This window comes from Pyrus communis, chromosome 8 (genome assembly GCF_963583255.1).
Source record: "Pyrus communis chromosome 8, drPyrComm1.1, whole genome shotgun sequence".
NCBI classification, from domain to species: Eukaryota; Viridiplantae; Streptophyta; class Magnoliopsida; order Rosales; family Rosaceae; genus Pyrus; species Pyrus communis.
In genome coordinates this window covers 24,159,941-24,186,614 of record NC_084810.1, presented here as the reverse complement: position 1 = coordinate 24,186,614, position 26,674 = coordinate 24,159,941, and the positions used below count along the sequence as shown (strand labels likewise).

Below are 26,674 nucleotides of genomic sequence, written 5' to 3'. Positions count from 1 at the left end.
TCCTTTTTGTTTTCTTAAAAAGAAAAGCACAATACACAATAAGAGGCTTAACTTTAAGCCCAACTCTAATGCGGTTGGAAACAATCTTATTATAGTCTTGATTTTTTTTAATAGATATTTCCTGCATTTTGTATATGAAGTCTCATTCGAAGCTTTAGACAAAGTTACCATTGAGATATTGGGACCTTATGGTATCTCGTACACATGCCAATCTTTTGTCAAGAATTTCACAATATCTCATGGGCATTAAGTCTTCTAAAAAGTAAACTTTGTTGCTGATATCTTCACTAATTCAAGATATGATGTTAGTACTCGTGATAGAGAATTCTCTTATCTAATATCATTTACTTGTACAATTTTTTTTTTCGTGTATGATGCAAAAAATTAACGTTCTTAACCATTTTAACTGCACAATCTCCTTCACTGCTAAACATCCTCGTCTGTACAAGTTGGTGTTCGTAGCATTGTACTTTTTTTCTAAGTGAAGCTAGAAAATCTCCAACGTCCCTTGACTGGGAAGGAGGCAGAACCTAGTTATATATGGGCCTAAAACAGAAACAAATGAAAAGAAGCCCATTACCCATTCCTGTGGGCCTTAAAGCCAGAAACATAACTTTTGAAAATCTTAATTACTCTCCACGAATTCGGGAGAAAAATCCATTTTCTTTCTTTTTTCAATAAATAAATAAAACCCTAAATCCCAATTGTTTGGAACCCTAATTACCCAAATCACCTAATTTATCTTGTATCCCAACTTGACTTTTCCTTGTCGTTGACTGTTTCAATCCACACCCTCCCCTTCAGCTCTCAGACACTATTAAATAATTTAAATCCAAAAGATGCAACCTTCAACCTCTCTTCTTTGATTCAGAAACCCCAGTTTATGAAGATAAAATCCCAATACACTCCAACCCAACACCGAATCAATCAAATCATCCGAATCCGACCCTAACCCATCTCCAAAACCCAACTTCTCGACGACCCATCTCGCCAGCCGCCGCATTCTCCCTCCCCATGGCCACCGACGCCACCGCCAAGTTCCAAAACCAGGACTTTCACCCGGTTCCGAAGCCCCCGGATTACCTCCCAACCCCCACAGTCTCGCCCCACGACGGTCTCCACTTTTGGCAGTTCATGATCGCCGGTTCAATTGCTGGCATGGTCGAACACATGGCTATGTTCCCGGTGGACACCGTTAAAACCCATATGCAAGCTCTCGGGTCGTGCCCGATTAAGTCCGTCGGACTCCGGCAGGCCCTTCGGTCAATTTTGAAGTCCGAGGGCCCTGCCGGGCTCTACCGCGGGATTGGAGCTATGGGACTCGGCGCGGGCCCGGCACACGCCGTCTACTTCTCGGTGTACGAGACGAGCAAGAAGTTTTTCTCGGGCGGGAACCCGAACAACCCGGTTGCCCACGCGATTTCCGGCGTGTTCGCAACGGTGGCGAGTGACGCTGTTTTTACCCCGATGGATATGGTGAAGCAGAGGTTGCAGCTGGGGACTAATTTGCACAGCCCGTACAAGGGGGTGTGGGATTGTGTGGGGAAGGTGTTCAAGGAAGATGGGTTTAGGGCGTTTTACGCTTCCTACAGGACGACTGTGGTGATGAATGCGCCGTACACGGCGGTGCATTTCGCGACGTACGAGGCGGCGAAGAGGGCTTTGAATGAGATTTCGCCCGAGCATGCGGATGACGAGCGGTTGATTGTTCATGCCACTGCTGGTGCTGCAGCTGGGGGGTTGGCTGCGGTGGTCACTACGCCGCTTGATGTGGTGAAAACGCAATTACAGTGTCAGGTATAGTAACTTCTGGCTTTCCCATATTCAGATTAACTTGTTGGTGTTAGTTTAGTTTGATTTAAATACATTCTGATGCAACTGATAACCATTCAATTTCGTCATACAATCAGTCACTTTAATACCGCTTAGTTACACGTCCACGCTACTAGGTTCAACGATGCAATTGATACCCTTTAGTTCTAGACACTGATTGTTCTACCCTGTAATCTTTCCGATTCCCAGCATCTACTAATGATGTTGCATAGCGATAAGGTGATAATTCTGTCTGTTGGTTTCCGCAAAGTTTGTCTCCGATGGAATCCTAGGTTATTGTTACTTGGACTGGCTGTTTGTGCTTGTGTTTTTCTTTTTCTTATGTAAAGAAATAATATGGGGTAGAGAGACCAAATAAAAAATCGATAGGTTTTTTTTGCGTTTGACAGAGTAATGGAGCAGAAAGAAGTAATAAGTGTGGTACTTGGTTTTTGTAAGTGTCGTCCTTCTTTTCTGTGGGTCAGTGATTGTCTCTCTTGAAAGCGGGATTCTGTGTCATACTCAAGTTTAGTTAGTCTGGTTGGACAATCTATTAAGAGTCGGAATGTAAGTTTTTATGTAAGCAGATTGGTGTGGGACTAGATCCTCTGCTAGAGTAACAAACAATCCATCTTTCTCGCTCTCGCTCTTTCTCCCATTCAGTCATGAGGGGCAGTTCTGGTCTACGATTTATGGGTGGTCATTTTAGTGCTTTGTCGTAGGATAAGGAAGGTCCTCGCTCAGGACTTTACGAATGACTGATAAACCATAGGATTTAGTTGTAATGAAATTACTATGTCCGATGATATATATACCTGGTTGTAATGGTATTACTATATCCGATGATTCACACACCTTTAGTTATAATGGTATTACTAGGCATTGGATGATTTGAGTGAAGGTTTAAATAATCTGAATGCAAACCTGCCTGAAGGTTTGCTGCTTTTCTTAACATGGATTTGTTGAACAGGGTATTTGCGGATGTGACAGATTTAAAAGTGGTTCGATTACTGATGTTATTCAAACAATTGTGAGAAAGGATGGGTACAAAGGTCTTCTTAGGGGATGGGCTCCAAGAATGCTTTTCCATGCCCCCGCTGCTGCCATCTGCTGGTCCACATATGAAGCCTCAAAAACCTTCTTCCAAGATCTCAATGGCAGTCGTAACAGCGGACCTATAACCTGAAGAGACTTTTAAATGAGATTTTTTTCGTTTCAATAGCGATACATCTTCAGCCTGTATAATTGACGATCGGAGTTGCTTCACACGAAGGATACTAAGCAAGTCAATCAGAAGTTTTCAGACCTGACTCCTGTCTATTTAATGGGCAGTAGTAGTCGGTAAGTTGGAATCATTGGTGTGGGTTAAATTTATTTGTACTTTTACCATTGTTGTTTGTTTCAAGTAGGTTTTTTTTCCCGTCTCGGATTTTGTTCTAATAAACGTAGAAATCAAATGTTTTTGTTCATTCGTCAGATTCTGTGTTACATGAATGAGACCCTTTGGAATCCCTTTCATCATTGGGTTTCTTGGTGATGTATGAATCAATCAATCAGTCATAAAGTTTTGAATTATATTCCATCTCTCGCAAATAATTTTCGCGCATGTTGTTGATTTCTGCTTCGGTACCTAGGATTTATCTTGCAAAATAACGGAGAGTTGGATGGAGACCTCAATCATAGAATACAAGCGGATGGATGAAGTAGAAGAATGCATTCGGCGTGTCGTGTGACCGTCGTATGCCACTGAAGCTCAAGGGAAAATTTTATAGGATGGCAATAAGGTCGGCAATGCTTTATGGCACGGAATGTTGGGCGATGAAGCATCAACACGTACATAAAATGGGTGTAGCACACGAGAAAGGATAAGATTATGAATGAGGATATCTGTGGTAAAGTAGGAGTAACTGAAATTGAAAGAAATATGAGAGAAAATTGGTTACGGTGGTTTGAACATGTGAAATGAAGGCCTACTTAGAAGATGCGATTATGAGACAAATGTTCAGGGCCAAAGGGGTAGAGTAAAACCTAGGAAGACTTTGGAAGAGACTCTAAGAGTACTTGGATTTAATGGAAGATGTAACACAAAATCGAGCACAATAACGTTCTAAGATTCATATGGCCGACCCCATTTAGTAGGAAGAGGCTTTGTTGTTGTTGTTGATTTCTGTTTTGTATTAGAGCCGTGTTGGTCCTGCTTTTCAAGACACTTTCTCCTCAGAAATTCAAGTTTTTCTCGGAAAAGTACTTTTAACTCTTTAAATAACCCAGAAGTACTTTTGAGTATTTGAAGCTTCTAATCATTTGAAATGCATTTCCAAACAAACGTTGACGCAAAAGTTTCACCTGGACTGTTGATCTTTATTTTGAAGAATCCATGGCATTGTACTCTTAAAACAGATAAGAAATTCAGACAACAGCTAGAACTTAATAGCAGTGAGGACTTTTGTAGACAAATATGAAGAGACGACTTTCAATCAGTTGCCGTAAAACCGGATGAAAATTGCCGAAAAACTATAGCCCGGCTACCCGGAAAAGTGAATGTTTGTATTTGAAGTTTGAATCTCTTGGAGAAGACCAAAATGCTTCATAAGCTTACAACCTGACCAACAATCACAGTGATATCATCTGGCTTTCCACCTGCACAACAGAAAACTCAGGTCAGCCAATAGATCAACGAATAACGGGGCCTTCTCGTCATAGTATAAAACCGGATAGGCCGTGCCTGTAAGCTTCATTCCGAGAATCTTCTTCCACAAAGGAGGCTCGAAACCCTGAAAGGTGTTACGGAGGAAGGAAATCAATACGTAATTATGTTTTCGTTGAGAAAGAGTATTATGATTTCGAAGTTGGTTAAGTCGGATCGATGATTTTACCCTTGATCTAGCCTCCATGGAGTAGGGAGAATCGAAGTTTGAATCCAACGAATGATTGTTTGCCAGATTAGCTAACGCCTTTGCTAGCATTAAGATCAATTTCAGTTAGAAATAACATAAATCCTGAGCTGGCTTAGTTACTATTTAATTCCCCGTCACGTTTGTTTGATTTCGGAAACACATACCAGCCTCAGCAACGTCTCTGTGTCCGGCCACTGTCAAAGCAATTTCATGGTCGAAAATATTGTCAAAAAGTCCGTCTGAGCCCATAACTATGGTGTCTCCTTCCATCAACTCAACATTGGAAACCTGCAATCGGAGTGGAGCACTCGAAAGTCTTACGACCGTTGTGTTTCAATGCAGAGAGCAACTAGAGGAGATATAAAAACCCGCGAGACATTTGTGTACGTGTGTGTGCAGTTGATTCGAAGTAGGACTCTTGGACTGAAAGTTTAGAAAGACTAGAAATGTAGACAGTAATCGCATAAGGTTGGATCGGTGTAAATACCATCGCATCCTGATACGTTTGGCCAACAATCTCTGAACTAAGTTGGTATGGACAATCGAAATAGTGTTCTTGTGGAGATGTGGAAAATTTGATTTTACCTGCAAGTCAAGTCACAGCTACATGTCACTTAAAATAAACCGAGAGTTGATCAGAACTTGTGCATAGAAAGCCTGAACTATTACCTTCACGAATAACCCTTAATCCGCAATCCCCAACATTCGCAATTTTCAGAATCCCGTCCCTCTCCAGCATGGCAATCATTCTAATCAGCAAAGGAAAGCTAAAGTAAGAATCTCTTGAACAAATATGGCAACTATAGCGAAGTTCTCTTGAACGAAATGATGATCTTACACCGTAGCAGAACCTATCGAAGAGGTATAAGCATGTGCTTTTCCTATCAGAATCCGAGGATCGTTGTTCACCTGCTACGTAGGTGACATGCATGGTTCTTAGCAAACACGAAATATGCAGAGACTCGAAAATCCACTTAACAATAGTGAAAGTGCTACTTGGTTTAGAGAGAAACTACCTCCACATCTCCCACAAAATTTGAGGCATTGGCCATCAATTCTTTCGGGAACAATGAAGGATCTACATCCTGTTCAGCCCAACTGCCAAGCCAAATAACAAGAAGATCACAAATTCCGAAATCAAGAAACGACTTACAGCATCGATACAGAAAAACATCTGAATTATGTGTCCACTCCTTTGAGTTTATTAAACCAGTTTCCCTGGATTCCTTGTTCTTTTTTTTTTTTACTCGTAAAACGCTGTTTGAGAACTTTACCCGGATACACCATCAGCAACAGCAAGAACTCCTCCATTGTAGCTGCTCACGAAGAAAGCATCTTCCCCGCCTTTTTCAACCTTTTTCACACACAGACTTGCAAAGGTTAAAAAAAAAAAGACCGGGAATTTCTTAAAGAAACTTGATGCTTACCACAAAAAAACTTACAAAGCATGAGTTGACATGCATGCCTCGTTTGGTGTCTATGATTGAAATGAATTTGGTAACAGACTAGACTCGATGTACGTTTGAAGGTAGAAGATAGATTAGACAAGAAGGCGGCTTACCCCTTACAATCACCACAAAAACAGTAGAATTGTGAGGGATAAGTTTCCTTCATGACGAATCCATTTCTGCCTTCAAAGTAAGTAAAATTTGGAAGTAGAACCATTCCATACTTCAATCCAATCCAATCCAATCCAATCCTAGACACCAAGCGAGGCCACATGGTTTGCGAGCTTGCACTAACCTTGTTGGGATGTGGAATAAGATAAGTTCCAACAGAGAAACACAGCTCTGGCCTACATAATTTTATCAGAAGCTCAAACAGTTAACTCGAAGAATTTGACTGAAACGATAAGGAAAATCTCGGGATTGGGCTCACCGAAATGGTTTGAGTTCCGACGAAGCAGCACAGCAGGATAGTAATCTTTTCCTCTTCCAAGTTTCATCAGTGAGTGATAGAGCTGAGGAAATGGAGTGAATGAGAGGGTGAGACTTCGGAATTGAGGCCCGGAATATGGGAACTGCCATTTTCCCGCTCCCCCTCCCTCCCTCACTCACCTGCCAGGCAAGCTTGTAGGAGAGCTCAAATGTGTGGCTTAAAGTTGAAACTTCAGCCACAACCACAAAGCTTCTTTATTTGCACTTCCACAAGTAAACAATCAGGGCCCATATGTGGCTGTTTCTAGTAAGCGCTTCTCAGCAAAAGTGCTTTTATGAACTTACCTCTCCAATTAAAATCCAAGTGGAAAAGAAATTACTTTTTATAGGACAATACATGTATCCGTCGTGTAGGTGCATCTCATTGTCCATCTAGTTGTGATTAATGTATTTTTTAAATGTATACGTATTACTATCTTTTCTTTGCTGGGTATAAATTTTAAAAGCATAATTGTTCTTTATGTCATTTGTCATTTAAAAATTATGTCTAGCAAAAATATAAAAGAATAATAATAATTTGAAGATTTTTGGTCATTCATATGTATTAGGTAAATTAAGGATCATTGTAAGGATACTAGTTATTATCAAAACCGTTTATTTGTTTCATACTTCTTCCGCTAAGCATTTAAAGTATTTTTTCAAAATTTACTTGTATTTTTATTAAGAATTGGTTCAAAAAATATTTTTACCAAAAATGCATTTAATCATACTAAAAACACTTCCAAACGAACCGAACCAATCCACGATAAAAGGAATTGGTTACAAAATTTCTGTCATAGACTAAAAGCCTTCTTGGTCATGAGAAAGCAGCTAAAACAATTATATTTCGAAACTTTTCCTCTCAAATTCCAACAAGGCACCAGTGGTCTAGTGGTAGAATAGTACCCTGCCACGGTACAGACCCGGGTTCGATTCCCGGCTGGTGCATCCCTTTTTTATTTTTTTTTTTGTTGTTCTTTACCGTAAATTGTAGCAATGATCTCTTAATTTTAATTAAATTAGAGTAATGGTCCCTCAACTTATCAAAATGTGCAGTTATGATCATTTTCGTTAACTTCGTCAGAATTTTTTCAAAATAAGTTATGTTGGAAATGATCATTGTTATAATTAAGGTCCCTCAACTTATTAAAACGTGTAGCTATGATCCTTTTCGTTAACTTCTTCAGAATTTTGTCAAAATAAATTATATTAAAATGATCATTGTTACAATTGAATTAAAATTGAGGACTATTAGTACAATTTATTCCAAATGTATATATAGAGTTTCCCCAAAACGAGCCTCTCACACTTGTCGGGTGTTTGGTTCTCTCCACCACTGAAACGACGATGAACGCCGCAGCTCCTCCTGATTTCATCCAAGGTTTCGTATTTCCCACATTTCTCTTCCTTTTTTATCAATTTTCTCTACTTATCGATTATTGATATGTGCATAGTAATTTCAGTCACAGACTTCCAGAACGGAAGCGATTCCGACTCCAACATCGACGATGACGATGCAGCCGCCGCCGAGTTCTACCAGCCAGTCTCCGCCGTCGATTCCGAAGATGACGAAGACCAGATCGGAAACGACGCCGCTACGATCCACTCCCAGCTGCACTCCAACGGCGTCACTGTCAATCAGGTCGAGGGGGGAATCTCGTTTCTCCAGCTAAACGACGACGTCGGGCGCAATGATCACTTGAACAGCAGTAGGGATGGCGAAGCGGAAGAAGAAGAAGTGGAGGAGGAGGAGGAGGCTTCCGATTCGGCGATCCTGAGGGCGTTCAGAGAAGACGAGAGTCGCAGAAACGCGCCGCTGACGGCGGAGAACGCGACGAGGGTCAGAGAGGCCATGCGTGGAATTTCCTTCGCCGGAACTCCTCCGCATTGGGCGGGCCTGATCGCCGAGAACAACTGGATGGACCGCCTTCGCGGGGTCGGACAATCTTCGTCCCGGAGCTAAAACAGTTTAATTGTATTCTCACTTTTTTTATCTGATTGGAGCGGACTGCAAATTTTCAAATATGTTGGGTGTAAAATATAATTTCAATAATATTAATATCCAGCAATTCACATAATTGTGGGGAAATCTTCCAAAAAAACCAAATCTTCCACCTTATTATGCACTACTAATTCTGATTAATTAATAAAAGAAGGTTACAATTAGGAAGCAAAAAACATTATTATACCAAAAACAGGATTTCTAATCGCCTAACATAACTCTAAACAGTAGTAAATTCCGGGAAAGTTGGGAAGTAGAACTGCGACTGCTGCCCCTGCTCTCCACTGCCGCCAACAGCCGCCAGGTGCCGCCATTAGCAAATGTATTACAATAAATGGTAACGGGATGCTGCTGGTGTAGAAGTGCAGTGGCGATGGCCTCTCTCAAGCGGCAATGTTCTCAATGTCTGCACTTCTCTCCATTCTCTTCACAATGCCGGCTATAACCTGATACACGATCCAACCATAAACTTAGAAGCGAAGAAATTGAGCACCCTACGATGAAACTGAAATTCTATTGGTGTTCTGTATGGTCTTGTGTACCTTTCCGGGACCCAATTCGTAACTCTTCTTCAGCCCCTTGCCGAGCAGAGTCCTGACGGTTGTTTCCCATTGAACAGGAGAAGTCACCTGTCAATTTGAGTTTAGGTCTAGATCAGTAATCTTGCTCGTGTGACGTGATAGGGAGGAGAAAGTTCTAGATAGCTTACCTGACGAGCCAATATCTTCTTAATTGTCTCAGGATCTGAATGTGGCTGTGCGTCAACGTTGGAGATAACTGGTATTCTTGGTGTTCTGATCTGTGTTTCTGCCAACTTAGCTTCCAATCTTGACACGGCCGGTTCCATAAAACTGGTGTGGAAAGCGCCAGCAACAGCTAGACGCACCTGAGCGTAATGGAACAGGGGAGAAGTGGGTTCATCATCAATCGTTAATAGAAGAAGGATGGAACTGCATCTAAGTAGGAAATGAAGAATGGTACCGTCATTCGGGCCTTGAACGACTTTGCCTTAGCCTCTACTGCTTCAATTCCTTTCACACCACCAGAAACGGCATAATTTCCCTACCACAACAAAATTGTGCTGTGGTCAAAACTTTGTTAAAAAGCACTTAAGATGCAATCACCTTAGGGTTACTAAGTTGAAGTTCTTACAGTGCATAGATAATTTGCAATCTGAACTTTGTCAGCGTCATCAACTTCTGCATTGGCTGCATCACACAACTGTTGCACCTTGTCTGAGTCCAACCCGATGACACTGACCATGGCACTTTTGGCAGCATCGGCAGCTGCCTGAAGTAAGTTGTAAAAAGGAAGCATGTTAGTGTAACAGACTATGAGCCTAGTCCCTCCAGTAACATGAACCGACACAACCAAAAATTTACCTGCATAGCTTCTCCCCTCAGTTTGACCAGCTTGAGCCCATCCTCAAAGCTTACATATTGAATCAAGCCAACGAAAAAAGGAAAGATTAGTACAAGAAGATAGGCACCACTGAAGATCAGACAAATGTACTACATCTGCTTTCATGTATTTACGACTACATTAACAATAATCTCCTATCTTAAACCAAGTACTAGGTGAACAATGAAAGTGATGCTTCCTCTCCCTCGTATTATAAACATGGAAACGCGGCATAAAAGATAATTCATGTATAAACTCTTCCTCGCACCCCCATAACAGGAGATCGCAAAATTAACGGATTTTTCAGTTGGTATGTATTTGTGAATACAATTGCAATTACAACATATGCTGCTCAGTTCGATGACTCACCTGAATGACTCAGCAAATGCTAGAGCAGTATATTCTCCCAAACTTAGGCCGCACGTGACATCAACTGAATCAATGATCAGCTGACCTCCATCACGTGCACGTAGTAACTCAACAGCAGCTAGACTTGTGACGTAAATAGCAGGCTGCAAATTAGTAGTGGTGCATACTTATCAATGATTCACAAGAAAAACTCATTCTCGAACATTTGACATAGAAGAGCATAAATGTTGTATTCCGACCCCGAAAATCACTGACTATAAGGTGCACATTCAAAACATTTCATGGAGGAACAACAATCCTATTTCTGTGGAACTAAACTACCGAACAAGTAATACAGCACATACCTGGCTTATAACAGTTGAATCTAGCTTCTCTTTTGGTCCATTGATACAAACATCCAAAAGATCAAACCTGCACACAACGTATACATTAAATCACTCCCAAAACCCAATTTTCCGTTAAATGAAAGAAGATAACTACATCTGATTCTGAGCTAAGCTAAAATTAACGAACAACTCTATTTAAAGTTACCCTAAAATATCGTTTGCTTTCTTGTATAACTCTGCTGCAGCAGGAACACTTTGAGCTTCCTTTCCCATTCCAACCGCTTGTGCACCCTGAGTTGCAAACACAGTAGAACATTACAATATAACAGAATGAAGCTCAACCCGAAATTCAAAGTCGCTATCTTTAGCACCATAACATGATGAATTTCCAATCAAACACATAGGGCTCGTTTGGGAGTGCTTATGCAGGAAGTACTTCTACTGGTAAGCTCTTTTGTAAGAAGTGAATATATTAAAAGCATGTCAAGAAGTTTATCAAAAATCCAAGTGCTTACTAAAATACTTTCATGTCCACAAGCAATTTTGGGTTTTTCTGCAAAACATTGTCAAAAGCACTTTTGGCTCTTTTTTAAGTAACCAGTCCCTTAAACTATAGCCCAAATTGCAAACTTTTTACTTTTCATGTCAAATTAGCATTCAAATTTTGAATTCAATTCCTAAAGTTTCATGGAGAAATTCAGAACTCTCTATCTTTAGCACCATAACATGATGAAACTCCAAACGAATAAACACGCATGGCCTGTCCGGGTAGGAAGTACTTCTACTCATACGCACTTCTGCAAGAAGCACTTCTAGCAGAAGCATGTCAAAATATATATAAAATTCCAAGTCCTCCTTGCAAAAGCCCTGCACTAAAAAGTACTTTTATGATCCATAAGCACTTTTGAACTATTCAATTACTAACCCAAATTACAATTTTTCCAAAATTACAAAGTTTTCATATCAAACTAGCATTCAAATTTTGAATTCAATTCCCAAATTAGACTGACTATTGAGCAGCAAAGTAACGACATTGTTCACATTAAACAAATTAAATGGCAGCGGAGCAACGAACTCACTTGGCCAGGGAAGAGGAAAGCAGAGGAGGGCTTGTAATCGGCGAACAAGGCGTCGCCTTGCAGAGTCTGCGATCCGACGGAGGCGGCCATGGAAATTCTAGATCGCCCGAGGTTTCGGACGCCGAGCTGGGCTACGGCGCCATTCCGGAGCCCCGAGAAGGAGGAGGAGTTGAGAGAAATGGAAGAGGGGAGGGCGATGTAGGCGGCCATGGTGGCGAGTGAGGTGCGTAGGATAAGAGGGTGGTGGAGGTTAAGCCTGAGGCAGGTGTGCATATAAGAAATTGTAGGCGGATTGAGTGATATAGTGCGCAGAGGGCGTTGAGGTTAGCGGAGTTTACAAAGGTAGACGTTGGAGATGGCCATCAAAACCAAGAAAACACCGTCCAACTGCTTTTTTTGTCTTGTTTTCGTCATCACAAATTCATTTAATTATTAGGGTAAATTACACAAAATTACTTCTACTATAAGTCGAATCATAATCTTTTATGTTTTAAACATTGCAATGTCATACATCGTTTTATGAATTCATTGCAATGTCAGACCTCCGTTAAATTTTATGTTAAGTTTGTTGTTAAATGATGAAGTGACAAGTATGGGCCCACATCCTCAACTATTCAAATATTTTGAGTTAAATCTTCCTTAAGTTTTAAATATTCTATGTCTTTTCTTAAAGTCTGTCAAATACCAACCCAATGATTTAACATTTGCAGTTACAATTCCCAACTCTTGGCACAGTTAAAAAAGAGTATACGACAACAATCAAGTTTTATCCCATAAAGTGAACCCACGACATGAATCTTAAACATCACCGTGCTCGGTTTAGTAAATCTAAAAGTAAATTTATTAATAATGAAAATTACAATTACATCTCCATTCCATGGTAACTATATAGTATAAACTACATCTGCAGTTCCCGTTCAAATTGAATGAATAGTAAAAACCAAGTTCAACTAGATTAAATTAAAGTAAGAATCTTGAATGCTTTTGGGTATATATGATACAGCGGCATCTTCCCTCTATTCTTCTGCTATTCTGCTTCTGCTCTTAAGATGGTCAAAAAATGGCGTTACTCCTTGGTCGACGTTGATGCTATTCTTCTTCTGTACAAACAATTTGAGCCATGGAAAACAACTTGTTTGCTCATCTCTATATATAATCGACAACCGTCAATTCACTGGATGGATCCTTCTTGCTTCTTATAACTCTTGCTTTATTGTCTTTTATTTCTAGAACCTGTAAAACGTAGTTAAGATTACATGTTCAACGAACTTAATCCCCGTTAAATGTTCAAGAAATTAGAATCCGGCAGTGATGCATGAAAGTAGCTAAACTTAAGTTGACCTCGGGTCTTGAATTGAGAACTCCACTGGACATCCCCACGTCAATCCGCCATATGCTGCAATCGTATTCACTGCAAAGAAGAATCCATAATTCAAGAACTGAATCGACAACAAAAGTACATACGTTTGACATAAATGATCTGAACTGGACAGAAGAAAGCTTGGCATCGTACCAGTTTGCCCCAGTAGGTTGAGGAGTATGCCCCACCACCATTCCCTTGGCACCAACTGCTTGTAGCGTCTGTTGAAGAATGTAATTTATCTGAAAGATGATTTCAATTTCAAAAGCCAAAGAAGTCAGCAGGAGACAACATTCAGGGAAGACAAGAACTCAATCTTGATCCCCAATCTCGCTAGAAGAATGATTGATTTATATGCTAGTGAATAATAATCAATCAGACTACCAAAACAATTGCAGAAAACCCCTATCGCTAGAACAATGATTGATTTATATGCTAGTGAATATTCTGAAACTAGTCCGGCTTTTCCCATTTCCAAGATAATCCCCTATCAGCTCCATAATTAAGCAATTTGAAACCAATAGTCAAACGCAGCAGCGATTCTTTTCATTTTAAGTCGCCCCAAGTACCAAAACAACTGAATATGGAAAGGGAACCAAAATATAGCCCAAAATATAGCTATTTACTTGCCTGGTTAATCTGATAGTCATCTAAATCTGAAGTGTCTCTCGAGTACAATCGGTTCCAAACCACACTGTCATAGCCCCTGGTGGCTACAAAAGGGAAGTGAGGGTTGTCATCAATCTCAACGAGACCTCTCATCCAGTCAGATACTTCCCTGTTCATCCTCTCCACTCCGTACGTAACTGTGGAAGGAGCAATACTCCTATCAGGCGATGGAACAAGAAATATATACACTTCTCTAAAAGTTTGAATGGCACCAGAAAACCGCTTTGTTCAGATTGTAGTACTGTTTTTACCATGTTGAGGAACAAGACCACCGTGACAGAAGACCCAGTCATTAACCTTAAGAACAACAGCATGACGTGCTAACTCGCGTGCCAATGGACCCCCTGGCCTTAATAGGATTGATCTGGCAATCACACCTTTTTGCTTCTGTCCTAATGTTCGGAAAACATTATCAGAAGAAAAATTAAAAAGTAGTAATGGCCGAATGGGAAAAGAATAAAAAGTGAAACAGTGGATTCAGTACCCTCACTAGATTCCACGGATCCCAATAATTTTGGGGCATTTTCCTCTCTTCCTTCATCCTTTTAGAGACACCAACCCAGCTAACAAAAGCTTCTTCCCAGTCATCTCGATTGTCATCCAAGTATTCCAGGAAATCAAGAGACTCATCAAATCCTCCAGTATCCACGTATCGGAAATCCCCTTCCACATTGATAGTCTCATGATTCCCATTGACCTACATCGTTACAGAGAAGACCATCAACAATATTAATTAGGAAACAATCTACATATAAATTTCTCAAATTTGCACCAGAGGGTAATGGATTCTCATCTTTCGAACCAACCTTCATGAAATCAGTGTATCAGAATGGTTAACACATTCTTCAACAATCAAATCGGGATGGAAAATACAGTGTAATTAAAGCATCAAATAAGTTTATCTAGCAGTGAAGACATTCCAATTGCTGCACAAACCTGAAAAACTGCTCCGCCTTCAGCTTTTGCCTGCATATCCAAAGATCTAAGCAAGGACAAAATCGCTATTTCATCTTCACCTCGATCAAGTATATCTCCAAGCTGAATCAACACCTAAGTAACACAAGGAAACAGCTTTATCCCCATGTTCTTCAAAAGTTACTAGCTTTCAAAACAGAAAGACAAAATTTGTGCCTGGTGAAGACAATAGCAAGAACCTTAAGTGTTCAGAATTATGTCAATGAAAGGTATACCGTTTCTCCACCAGTCCATACATCTTCACCATCAGAACTCAACACGCCAGCTGTCTCTAGTGCACATCTTGTTTGGCCAAGGTCTCCATGAAGATCCCCAACTGTATACACACAAATCACAAAGCCATAAATATATGTGAATAATGGTAAGTAAGTGCAATGGAAAGGAAAGGTTGCTCCTTTGTGACCGAAAGGTCACGGGTTCAAGTCGTAGAAACAGCCTCTTTGCAAAAAAGCAAGGGTTTTGGAATGGTAAGGCTGCGTATGATAGACTTCCCCCCACCCTCGCAAAGCGGGGAGCCTTGTAGGCTAGGGGTCGCCCCTTTTTTAATGCTATAATGGAAAGTAAGCCTGCAAGCGGAACCTGATATCGAAAACGCTAAAGATAGTGCTGATCACACCAGACATGTTAGCAAGAATGTGTTCATAATTTCAGATATTCAATTCCAACATTTGCATAGCTTCAAGCCAATACATACCAAATTACAATGGACAGTTAAAAACTCAAAATGTGCCGAATCACAACTGCTACCGCGAGTTTTGACACAGTGAAAAACACGGCTTAACGGATGCACAAGCATCAAATCGTCAGGTATTCAGCAGAAACCAAAAAACTGGTCCCTTGACTAGTTAGCTAGGATTGATCATACAAATTCTAATGCATTCTACACTTTGAATATGCAAATTCAACCACAAAACTGAACAAAAATTAAATATTAATCCAACAACATAGAGCATATACTGAGTCACTGACAAATCCAAGTGCTAAAATCTAAAATTCAACTGAAACAGTTAAATAAACAACAACAAAGAAGAGAAAATAAAACCAAAAAAACATCTTTTATCACTAATAAATTAATATTCATACGAAAGTATATGTAAAACGGAAGACAAATGAAACGAACCGGCGACAATTCGGCGGCCGGGGGCGGAAACAAAGGTGGGCGGGCTGCCACTGACGACAATGGGCTTTAAGGCTTCTCCTCTGCTGCCATAACTATTAACATTCAGAGAGTTGGAAGACAAAGAAGAAAAAGAGGAAGAAGAAGGAGGAGGAAAAGGAGATTCTGAGAGTTTGCGGGGTTGGGAAGGCGGAGGAAGAGGCAGCGAGTTGAGACAGAGCGAAGCCATTTCTTTTGGGAAGAGCAGTGACTCAGGGGCCATTCATATTGGTCTGCTTTTTTACTTTATTTTTGTTGGTATTTTTATGTAGGCTATGTATTTATTTGGGTTTCAAGGGACATGAAAAAGAAATCTCAGCCAAGTATTTGCCATTTGGTATATCTTCTGTCATATTGATTTTTAATTTTGCAAATTTGCAATTGTATTTTTCTTTTTAACAAACGTATTCTCAAAATCTTTCATGCAACTTTGTATAATATAACGCAATCAATTAATAGCGTGTTCACGTATCGGTAATTAGAATAAATATAGGGAGTTGGATTTTGATTACGAAATCGTTTACTAACTTTGAATGAATCAAGAGAGTGGTGGAGCCCACACAAAATAAAGAATTAGACTCCCTAGATTGACGAAGTATTTGGATTTCGAGAGGGTGAGGAAATGGGGAATGCAAAATTTCAATCTGCCATTCAAATAGGTACGTAATGTCAATCTCGAGGTTTCAATATCGTAAGTATCTTAGAAATCAAGTATTGAGATGTTATATATCATAAGTATATTAGATGTATGACCTTCCTTAAGTTATGTGTGGCCATTTACATGGTGCAGGCTGTATTTTAAACAATGCACTTACTTTGCCCAAGTCAAGTTTTTTCCACACAATTTGAATCATGATGTTCTACATCTACCACCAGTGCAAAAGGTCGAGTAGTACTTATATGAACCTAATCATAGTAGAACTCGCCAAGAAGTAGTTGGTACTACAATCATTGGAGGAACAATATCTAAACATGAGGATGCTCCAAAATCTTTTTGATTGCTCGTTCGAGAACTACAATCTTTGGCTCTAGAACTGAATCATTTCCTTGTATATGAGAAGAACTTCCAAATTAATAGGAAGGAAGCTTAATCAAAATGAAATAAATTAGAATTTTTCTTCTATGATCAATCACTATAAATATCAACAACTTCAAATTGGATTAGTTTCTCTGCACCAAATAAGAGCTTGGGCCAAAAAAAACCTTACCTAAGTGGTTTAGGTATCACCAACAATGGTGAAGATTAAAAAAAATGATTACATTAACTAATTTTCTTTTAATCTAATCCTTTTTTCTTTTGTTGAAAAATTAGATAAGAGTACATAGCAGATTTATATTAAAAGAATATCTGAATAATACGGACAGTATGGTGGCAAAAGCTTCATGTGGATCGAAAATAGTTGAGTTAGGTTTGGCCCAATATTGTGTTCTGGACTTAATCCATAGCAAACAGCTCGCCTCCCTTCTATTTTCAAAAAAGCCTGTTGGGCTTTAACGGTTGAGATTGCCCAATTCACTAAACCTAATGGCTACTTTCAAAAGTTCACCCAAGTCCAGAGTAAAAAAGTTGGGTGTCCATAATATAAGGGAGTACATATATTACTTTTGGATGTAAACAGAACTCTCCAATTTAAAAATGGACTCTAAACTGTGAGTCTAGAATTGGTCTTTAAATTAAATTTTGTTAATTAAGATATTTTAATTTAACAAAATACGTTACTACTTGGTACTACGATGTAGTGGTATTTCTCTTCACTTGTAAGTGAGAGGTCTTAGGTTCGATTCTTGCCAAAGGTGAATTTGAATCGAATTATTACAAGCATATAGTAAGGCTAAGCTCATCCCCTCCCGATTAGTATAGATAATATCGTTTGTTCAAAAAATAAAAAATAATAAATAAATAAACAAATTGTGTTTTATTTAATTATGAAAACAATAAAAGAGAGAAAGATGCAAGTTGCTTTTGATGTCTTGATCTTGATTCAAAAGGATTGCTAGTTAATGTACTTTCTTGCACTTTTGTTAGATATAATTAGCACACCAAGGCCTCGTTTGATAGAGAGACTTGACTCGGGTATGACTATTCACTATTGAAGACATTCTAACGAAGAAATAGATGAGAACTTTCATATTTTGTCTAAGTTAAAAGTTACTCATGAAGTGAATACATGAGTCATCATGTCATTCTCATGTAAGTAAATTCCATATCACCTCCATTTCCCTTCCGACTCCAAGTATATGCTATGGGGAGTAGTACACAAGTAAAACTTCCAACTAGAAGATGACAATTGAATTGATGAAAAAGGTGAAAGAACAATGGAAGCTGGAAAAGAGGGCTTGAAAGAAGGGCTGCCACAATGTCTAGTCACTGCAGAGGAAACATATACAAGGTGATAGACGATGGGTCAGCTTTTGTTGCCAAAAATGGATTGGGAATAATATTATTGGTGAAGACTAAAGATAGATATATGCATGTGATATTATGAGACATTAAGCCCCCCCACACCCCCCCCCCCCCCCTCACAGCATAACACGGACCAATATGTATATGTCCAGTCACATTCAGTCAATTCAAGTACGTACGTACGCGTGCATACGCAGTCTAGGGTTTCAGAAATTGTTATCAGGGCCAGTCCCGACATTGATCCAGCTCTATATACTTACCTGTATTGCATATATTGTGAGGAACCCTTAATGCAACTGGACCCTTGGTTATAGCAAAAGATTGAGTTGGGAAGGAAAAGCATACGATAAAAGAGATCTGACCTCAAAAATAAATAATAAAAAAAGAAATTTTTTGCTACACAATTTTCTTCATGAGTGAACTGTTGAGATTGAACTAATTGAGATTTAGTTAAATCTCTTCACAAGTGAAAAAAAATGTGTGGGTGAGCAAAGTACAAGATAGCTTTGCTCTCATGCACATCAAAGGACAAAGTTAAGGATAATGGCTGGGTCTCCCACTTACGACTTACGAATCTTTACAATCCGAACATCATAATCGAAATAATTCATTCTCTTTATCATCGTTTAAAGATCATATATGCAAAAAATTATTCAATTTGGAGATCGTTTAGTCATCCATACTTGTTAAGCCAATCAACGGTTTCGGTAACAAGTAGCATCCTTATAATGAACCATCCATCTGTTTTATGCATATAAATGGTTAAAAGATCTCCAAATTGAATAATTTGTTGCATATATAATCTTTAATAAAGAGAATGAATAGTTTCGATTATGATGTTCAGATGATAATGGTTCGTTAATCGTAAGTGGGGAGACAAATCCACCATGATGGGACACAAACATTATCCTTTAGTTAAATCCCAACAATCACTCATGGAGAATTTTCGGGACATCTTTAACCAAATGGATCATATAATTAGTAAAGAAGTGCAAGAGTATAAGGCCTCGTTTGGCAGTTCGGACTGTACTGACTATTTCTGTCGGATAGGATAAATAGCCACCAGATAGTACTGACTAAATTAGTCGGGTGTTTGGTGCAGTATCGGACTAGTGACCGTATTATTTATACTGTGTTTGGTATTATACTAGATAGGAGGAATCAAACTTTAAAAAAAAAAAATTTTAAAAAGTGAAATCATTTTTTTGTTCCCGCATCTATCCGCACCCCCAAACACCCTCCCTCTCTCTCCCTTCTTCTTCCCCGACTGCAGAAGAATCCCAAATAATTGTTCCCCAGCTCTCTCCACCACACCCCCCAAACTCCCTCCCTTTCTCTCCCATATTCTTCTTCCCCGACTAAATAATCCAGGCGTTTTGGTTGGTTTTATTAAGCAGGTGTATACCGTGTTATCCTATCCGACCGGTTAAATTAATCCGGCGCTTATTTAGTACGAGTGAACGCCAAATACCCGAGTCCGTATAACTAATCCTATCCGATCTGCCAAACAGGGCCTAAGAGTGTAAACTTTCTCTAATACAGTTTTTTATTTATGAGGATTTGATGTTTAATTATTAGGGATCTTGGTTTTTATAACTTTTTAGACACATAACATCGTTATGATATCTCATAGTTATAGCTAAGATCTTAAATTCAAATTCATCGAAAAATACATAATAAGGGATTTACAAACGTCTAGTTCCAAAAACTTTCATCAATATTTCGAAGTTCACCAGAATAACAAAAAGATCTCCAAAATTTTATTAAATATTATTAAACTGATGAGTACAAATCCACAAAGTTGTTTAAATAATAAACTGAAACCCTAATTTATAGAAAAGCACTGAAGTCCATATTACGTACGTCAATATTTCGAGACATCCTTCTTCCCTTTTTGCATGTATTCTTGCTAAACTTTATTCTTATTTGGAGGAATTGACCCATATACTGTCTTCTACGGTTATATTGCTTTTCTAAGAACATGTTATGCAATTACTTAGTACTATTGTCTAGTAGTGTTCTTTTTCACTTGTAAGTGAAATATCGTATGTTCGATTCTTGCCAAAGACGAATTTGAACCACACTATTGCTAGTCAATTGTGATGCTCAGTCCACTCCCTCCATCTTAGTATAGATAATATCATTTGTTAAAAAAAACCAAACAAGTTATGCAACATTTTCAAACAAATGTACCAACATTACTCACGTGTTATGAGGTGTTAGGTATTGATATTTTGTATTTTTTTTTTCTTCCAAACGTTTTGTAGTTAGATATAGTGTACGAAATGTTAAATAAGATTTTCCAAGTCGGAATAATTTTATATTGTTATGAGAAGCTAGCTTTTGCTTGTCGGCTACCACTTAACATGGTTTACATGTTAACCTTAATTATTATATTATTAAGATTAGTCTCTTATTTTTTTAAATTCTAAATCTATTTTTTAAAATGTCGTCCGAAGATCTTAGTGACAAATTAAAGATCCATTTCAAGAAAGACGGCTCTCTAATCATGGGAAAAATAGTCAAATAATGCCATCGAAAAAGATGTTACATATTTATATTATTCTTTGGAATATTGTACAATGTTAGAATTATCGAAAGAGAAAATTAGAATACCCCACTTCGTTTCTACAATTTTTTTTATTAAACAATTGTGTCTTTTAAAATTTTGATTAAGACGCCTTGACTAGTGGCCACCTAAGCATTTTAAAATTTATTTTAATTAGTTTTTTTTTTCTAAATGAAAATTGTTATATTTTGATTTTCCACTTAATCTTTTTAGTTAATAGAGGCTTTTTGGCGTGTCAGAATCTATGCCCCTATGTTGGATAATTAATAGATATTAACTATTAAATCATCAATATTATTTCTTAATTTTTGAATTTTTAACATTTATTTTTCTATAATAAAACTTCATTGATCACAGAAAAAACTTATGAAAATAGCCAATCCAACATGATGAAGACACCATGGACGCTACATTTATCTTGTTGAGTTTTAGTTTGATTGCATGGTTGTGTAGTATGCAACAGAAAATAAGTGCTTTTAAAATATTGTAGCACAATATAATTTGCATAAAAGTTGTTGACAAAGGGGATTAGTTGGAGTGAGATCAATGTCATTTGGCATGAGATATATGAATGTGAATTTTAAATTGAAACCAAATTTAAATATATTAATTTCTAGTTTGAATTGTACTCATCCCATGTTGAAATGTACTAATATGACTTGGAACGTACCAATGTCAAACTGAAACATACCAATGCTGATAGGACATGTACCCATGCCAACTTAAAACGTACCAACATATCGTCTAGAAATGTACACATGCCAAATTGAAACATACCGATGTTCATATGAAATGTACCCATGCCAATTGAAAATGTGACAACATATCGGCTAGAAACGTACCAATACTAAATGGAAACATACCCCATATCATCTACCACTAGAATCTATTTTCCAAATGTACCATGGTACGAATACTCAAATCAAGAGGTTTGCATAAAATGAAAATAGAAAGAGAATGAACATGACTCACAAAGGATAACAGAAGAGTATCGACTGATAGAAAAGAAATGGCACGAAAAGATTGTGGAATGGTCGTGAAAGAGGAACATAAATATAGATCACGTTAGAAGCATAAATAAATCAAATTTGAAATGTTTTAGATTTTTAAAACATACGTCTACTAGATTTTCGGAGATTTGGATAATTATTAGCTAATTGGTACATTATATGGCAAATTGTGTAATTTTGCATTAAAAATGCTACTTATAAAATATTTGGCACCTAAAATGTAAGAAAATGTTTAATATAAATTCTAAAAAGAATAGATGTTAATAAATTAAACAACGAGACATTTAAATCTAAACACCCTTATTGGAAAATTTAATTATTATTATGTGGTACGCATTGAGAAAACCCAAAAAAAAAAAAAAAAAAAAAAAAGAAGAAGAGTATAGAATATAAGAATGCGAGTTTGACTGTGAGTCTGTGAGTGTCTTGACTCTTGAGATGCATGGGGTACTGCATTACTCCAGCAAGGCCCCAACCATGAATTTGAGGGCAGAGAATGTGGGGGACCCGGTGCCTGATCCGGATCCGGCGGTGGATGTATTCGAGTAGGAGAGCACAAATGTAAAGAGATTGACAGGACGGAGCCCCTCCACTTCACCTAATTTACCAATACAAAATTTATAATCTATTTTTAAAGAAATGATAAGGCTACTCTCTTAAAAAAATGAGACTTTTTATGTACTCCGTATCACCTTATATTTTAGCATAATATTTTATAATATTGATATAAAAATTAACGTTAAACTGTAAGCTGGTAGAAAATTCATAAAGAGACTCACTTTGAGAGAGTTTCCTTAGTATTTATCTTAGTTTTAACAAATAGTCGCTGAAGTTGTTATATAGAACTAGGGTCACTTGTTGATAGGAATAACACCGTTTAGGTAATTACAAATTAGATATAACCATTCTGGACTTCAGCTCTAGGTTTTATATTTGATGTGGAAGCTTACTATACTTTGTCCTTATAAAGAGTTGAGCTATTTTGATAGTAAAACATCAATTTTCTTTATAATATTCAAAGAGTTTACAATTATATGAAATCCAACCGCTACACTTACTTCACATCACCAATTACCCACACAATTTTTAACTATTAAGTTCAAACCATGCACCAATAATAATTTCTCCCAACTTAATCACCTATATTGGGGTTTAGGCATGATGGATCTCAAGTATGAGTTTATCTTAAAGCACTTGGCAATTAGTAGTGGACTATCTACCTACTTAAATTGTAGATAAGTGTTGTACTCTCTCTTCATATTTCCTTAGCTTGTATCGACTATCGAGTAATTGTTGTACTCTACTTTTGACATTTTTCTTAGCGTGTATCGAGTCAACTTTCATCAACACATATCTATAGATGGGTAAGGAAATTAGGTCTTAACTAGTTAGGACCAAAATGTTGTCCGTGAAACAACTATAATCTTAAAACTTTCTAATATTTATTATTCATAGATTTTGAGTTGAATTTTCACATTCTCACACAACCATCGATGTTGTTCTCATAGAAGGAACGGGCCACATAAAATGTATATGTATTGAGGGATGTTGACCTAAGTATTCAAAACATTATTGTTAGTTTCTTTCCTTCATTTAAAAGGAGGAGAACTCGAAATTTTTTCTTTTTAACAAAGTATTGTAACGAAATATGAATAATTCAGTAACTATATAATATTGATTCTTATTTTTTTTTCTAAATAATTTTGGTTTAATGTAGTATTGTAATTAGACTAAAAACGATTGCAATCAACAAAATATTGGTCAATTGCAAGCATCCACTAGTGGGTGACAAATATAATCAAATTGAAAAAAGATATTAGTCTCGGCTATAGAGGGAAAGCGGGGGAGTGGGTCAACACTAGTGATGAACCCATTACCCCACACATGGCTCGATATAGTTGAGTTCTTCTGATAAAAAAAAAAAAAATCATCGCTGAATCTTCTTTATGACAAACATACACGAATACAAAATACACGAATACAAACGGGCAGGGCGAGGGGAACCGGGGGAGAGGGCCAACACTAGTGATGAACCCATTACCCACACGTGGCTTGATACAGTTGAGTTCTTTTGATATTTAGATATCAGAAATATGCAGAATATCTAGCAAACTTTGATGTGACAAACGCGCACAAATACAAATGGGCAGGGTCTGCCGACTGAAGTCGGTCAACCCCTTTTAAGAAGAAAATGCGTTGCTAATTCACTGGATTCTATATACAATGCATGCCACCCTGCTGCTGATTGTCGGTCCAGCCTCCAGCCAGCCGTTTCCAGATTTGCTGCCGATCTGCACCATGAACGATAGGTCGTCCAATCTTGAATCTAAAGTTGACGATGCTTCCATGTAATGACCAAGATGAACTAATTCATATAAACATTGACATGTCAACGGATGTGATAAGTGTGTCGTGCCATTTGCCAAAAAGTGAAGTTTGACAAGTATAACTTGGATGCGTAACTATTTTGTCTTTAATTTATTTTGCATATTAAGGAGAAATACATGGATGACAGATATAAAATAAATGTATAAAGAAAATACACAAAAAAAAAAAAAAAAACTATAGTATAACTTGGATGCGTAACTATTTTGTCTTTAATTTATTTTGCATATTAAGGAGAAATACATGGATGACAGATATAAAATAAATGTATAAAGAAAATACACAAAAAAAAAAAAAAAAAACTATGTTAAATTGATTTTACTTACAAATATTTTTTTAGGATTTTTAATGGTCCTTGAAATTGATTCTCACCATCAAGATGATCCCTGAAATTGAAAATCAATCAATGTAGTTCCTAAAAATAGGTGTCACAAATCAATGTGGTCATTCTATCATTATTCTGTTAAATTTTTTTGTTAAGTACTGATGTGCATAAATAAGCCTCATAAGTCTTTTTTTTTTTTTCTCACAAATGGTCCTTGAAATTACCCACGACATCAAAATGGTCCCTAAAATTGAAAATTGATCAATGTAGTCCCACATGTAAGTATCTCAAATCAATGTAGTCATTCCGTCACAATTCTGTCAAAAATTTTGTTATGTGCTGATGACACATAAATAGGTCAGACGAGTCTAATTCAATTAAAAAAAAAAATTACAAACAAGGTAAAATAATTTAATGATTAATAAAAAATTTGTCAACCCAAAAGCCCAGTCCTACAATCACCTTCGATCCCAGTCCACATTTTTCTACCTCATTCGTTCTTAATTCTCTATAAAAAATTTCAATACACCCATCTTTACACACTTCAACACCCTTCACCGAATTGAACTTGGATTGAGATCACCTTTGGTGACGGCTTGGCCCATTGGCAACGACTACTGGGACACCACCGTTAACATTTAGGCGCTCAACATCCTCACAACTTTAATCTTTGAGAGCTTGTTCGGCTCTTCCCTAGTGGTATGGTGATGCAAAGAACGATGAGGTTTGCCTTAAATAATGAGGTTATAACCTAGGTGCGTCCATTGTTGGTTGAAAACTATTTCCACACCCCCTCTTAGGCCTTGGTTAAGCCTCATACCTTTGAGAATTCATGGAAATTATCTCCCTTCGAAGTAGGTCCTACGATAAGAAGAAAAAAAATTCATTGTGGCAAAAATGTATTTAGACAATTTTTTTAATTAATTATTAAACCCACATAAGCATATAACAATTTTTTTTACAAAATTGTGGCAGAATGACCATATTGATTTGCGACACATATTTTCAAGGACTACATTGGTTGATTTTCAATTTCAGAGACCATTTGTGATAAAAATTCGTAAACCTTGTGGAACCCATTTATATGCCACATCAGCACTTAACGGAATTTTTAACAGAATTGTGACAGAATGACTACATTGATTGATTTTTAATTTCTTGGACCATTTGAGATAAAAACCTTTTTTTTTTATTCATTTTTTCTTATTTCTTCCCCTCTGTCATTGTCCTTTATTTCTCATTTTTTGCATATACTTTTATTTTATTTTTTATTTTTTATTTTTATATCAAGCACACGAATGAAACTAAAAACTTAAGACAAGTAACGATCATCAAACGAGGGTTAAAACACTCAAACTATGCACTCCAAGCCTTGCCTAAAGTTTTGAATTACTGTGTATGAATTACAGAACAGTATTCTAAATTTCTAGTACTTGAAAAGTAAAGATATTACAATCAAAATTAATTAAGTGGAAATTGCCTAACTCTCATACTTGACTTTACAAAGGAAACCATGAAACACATAATACTTAAGGAAAACTAAACCTAGATTGGATACTAAGACCAAATACTTAAAGGAAAACTCAACCACCAAAGTACAAAAATACACCAAGTAGAGGCATGATATACTACGTTGGAAGTTGGATGATGCGGAGAGGCTTGCTTATTTCCATGAGTGTAAACGTCAAAAGCAATTGAAGTGCTTTCAAAAGATTGAAAGAGTTTTTATAGAAAATGTTTTTGAATTTCACAAACACTTGAAGTGCTTTCTACCAGAACCACCAATTATGTATGCTTCTTGCAAGAAACACATCAAATAGTTTTCCCGAATTAACTTGGATTTTTATTAATGATTGATTTCAAAAATATTTTTTCTAAAAACGCTTTCCGTCATTTAAATGCACTTCCCAAACTAACCCTCAAATTAGCTAACGCATTTGTTTTCAATAGGAGTTTTTAAATTGATGCTACTGAAGTTGTGACTTAATTGCTGCATTTATCGTACGTACAACATTATTT

The 26,674-nt window shown here is 37.5% G+C and overlaps 5 protein-coding genes and 1 non-coding gene across 8 annotated transcripts; 3 read left to right on the top strand and 3 right to left on the bottom strand.

The window, feature by feature from the left end:
• Window positions 1–830: 830 nt before the first annotated feature.
• LOC137742606 (uncharacterized) lies at window positions 831–3,288 on the top strand. The gene is made up of 2 exons (XM_068482515.1): window positions 831–1,797; window positions 2,783–3,288. The coding sequence occupies exons 1-2, from the start codon at window positions 1,015–1,017 to the stop codon at window positions 2,996–2,998; spliced, it is 999 nt and encodes a 332-aa protein (XP_068338616.1). The 5' UTR covers window positions 831–1,014; the 3' UTR covers window positions 2,999–3,288.
• An 871-nt stretch (window positions 3,289–4,159) lies between these two features.
• LOC137743416 (probable protein phosphatase 2C 26) lies at window positions 4,160–6,826 on the bottom strand. Of its 3 annotated transcripts, none has more exons than XR_011069470.1 (11): window positions 6,588–6,826; window positions 6,453–6,504; window positions 5,984–6,063; window positions 5,726–5,807; window positions 5,548–5,621; window positions 5,379–5,458; window positions 5,197–5,294; window positions 4,874–4,997; window positions 4,689–4,766; window positions 4,538–4,586; window positions 4,160–4,452 (listed from the first exon to the last, which is right to left on the bottom strand). XR_011069470.1 is itself a non-coding variant. In XM_068483302.1 (11 exons), the coding sequence occupies exons 1-11, from the start codon at window positions 6,734–6,736 to the stop codon at window positions 4,400–4,402; spliced, it is 924 nt and encodes a 307-aa protein (XP_068339403.1). In that variant the 5' UTR covers window positions 6,737–6,826; the 3' UTR covers window positions 4,160–4,399. The 3 variants fall into 3 exon arrangements, 2 of the variants coding, with proteins under 2 accessions (XP_068339403.1, XP_068339404.1); XM_068483302.1 differs by having other exon boundaries at window positions 4,689–4,771; XM_068483303.1 differs by having other exon boundaries at window positions 4,689–4,771; window positions 5,548–5,618.
• A 676-nt stretch (window positions 6,827–7,502) lies between these two features.
• TRNAG-GCC (transfer RNA glycine (anticodon GCC)) lies at window positions 7,503–7,573 on the top strand. The gene has a single exon. It is a non-coding gene; the product is annotated as a tRNA-Gly (tRNA).
• A 341-nt stretch (window positions 7,574–7,914) lies between these two features.
• On the top strand, window positions 7,915–8,703 carry LOC137742101 (uncharacterized). The gene is made up of 2 exons (XM_068481848.1): window positions 7,915–8,006; window positions 8,089–8,703. The coding sequence occupies exons 1-2, from the start codon at window positions 7,973–7,975 to the stop codon at window positions 8,586–8,588; spliced, it is 534 nt and encodes a 177-aa protein (XP_068337949.1). The 5' UTR covers window positions 7,915–7,972; the 3' UTR covers window positions 8,589–8,703.
• A 31-nt stretch (window positions 8,704–8,734) lies between these two features.
• Window positions 8,735–12,158, bottom strand: LOC137742100 (uncharacterized). The gene is made up of 10 exons (XM_068481847.1): window positions 11,803–12,158; window positions 10,929–11,014; window positions 10,742–10,808; window positions 10,398–10,540; window positions 10,010–10,058; window positions 9,780–9,917; window positions 9,609–9,689; window positions 9,337–9,513; window positions 9,170–9,256; window positions 8,735–9,073 (listed from the first exon to the last, which is right to left on the bottom strand). The coding sequence occupies exons 1-10, from the start codon at window positions 12,073–12,075 to the stop codon at window positions 9,011–9,013; spliced, it is 1,164 nt and encodes a 387-aa protein (XP_068337948.1). The 5' UTR covers window positions 12,076–12,158; the 3' UTR covers window positions 8,735–9,010.
• A 500-nt stretch (window positions 12,159–12,658) lies between these two features.
• On the bottom strand, window positions 12,659–16,195 carry LOC137743561 (shewanella-like protein phosphatase 1). Its single transcript, XM_068483478.1, has 9 exons — window positions 15,927–16,195; window positions 15,022–15,122; window positions 14,768–14,881; window positions 14,316–14,528; window positions 14,083–14,218; window positions 13,793–13,968; window positions 13,316–13,404; window positions 13,144–13,213; window positions 12,659–13,035 (listed from the first exon to the last, which is right to left on the bottom strand). Exons 1-9 carry the CDS (start codon window positions 16,183–16,185, stop codon window positions 12,949–12,951), a joined length of 1,245 nt encoding a protein of 414 aa, XP_068339579.1. The 5' UTR covers window positions 16,186–16,195; the 3' UTR covers window positions 12,659–12,948.
• Window positions 16,196–26,674: the final 10,479 nt, after the last annotated feature.

Excerpts from the sequence above, each read along its gene's own strand:
- LOC137742606 (XM_068482515.1), top strand. The coding sequence starts at position 1,015 with ATGGCCACCGACGCCACCGCCAAGTTCCAAAACCAGGACTTTCACCCG. Across the intron at positions 1,798-2,782 it reads AAACGCAATTACAGTGTCAG|GGTATTTGCGGATGTGACAG; the intron begins GTATAGTAACTT and ends TTTGTTGAACAG.
- LOC137743416 (XM_068483302.1), bottom strand. The coding sequence starts at position 6,736 with ATGGCAGTTCCCATATTCCGGGCCTCAATTCCGAAGTCTCACCCTCTC. Across the intron at positions 5,459-5,547 it reads TCGATAGGTTCTGCTACGGT|AATGATTGCCATGCTGGAGA; the intron begins GTAAGATCATCA and ends TTTGCTGATTAG. Across the intron at positions 4,587-4,688 it reads CCATGGAGGCTAGATCAAGG|GGTTTCGAGCCTCCTTTGTG; the intron begins GTAAAATCATCG and ends AACACCTTTCAG.
- LOC137742101 (XM_068481848.1), top strand. The coding sequence starts at position 7,973 with ATGAACGCCGCAGCTCCTCCTGATTTCATCCAAG. Across the intron at positions 8,007-8,088 it reads TCCTCCTGATTTCATCCAAG|TCACAGACTTCCAGAACGGA; the intron begins GTTTCGTATTTC and ends TAGTAATTTCAG.
- LOC137742100 (XM_068481847.1), bottom strand. The coding sequence starts at position 12,075 with ATGCACACCTGCCTCAGGCTTAACCTCCACCACCCTCTTATCCTACGC. Across the intron at positions 9,514-9,608 it reads CGTTCAAGGCCCGAATGACG|GTGCGTCTAGCTGTTGCTGG; the intron begins GTACCATTCTTC and ends CATTACGCTCAG. Across the intron at positions 9,257-9,336 it reads AGAAGATATTGGCTCGTCAG|GTGACTTCTCCTGTTCAATG; the intron begins GTAAGCTATCTA and ends TCAAATTGACAG.
- LOC137743561 (XM_068483478.1), bottom strand. The coding sequence starts at position 16,185 with ATGGCCCCTGAGTCACTGCTCTTCCCAAAAGAAATGGCTTCGCTCTGT. Across the intron at positions 14,882-15,021 it reads TATGGACTGGTGGAGAAACG|GTGTTGATTCAGCTTGGAGA; the intron begins GTATACCTTTCA and ends TGTGTTACTTAG. Across the intron at positions 13,214-13,315 it reads CAACCTACTGGGGCAAACTG|TGAATACGATTGCAGCATAT; the intron begins GTACGATGCCAA and ends TCTTCTTTGCAG.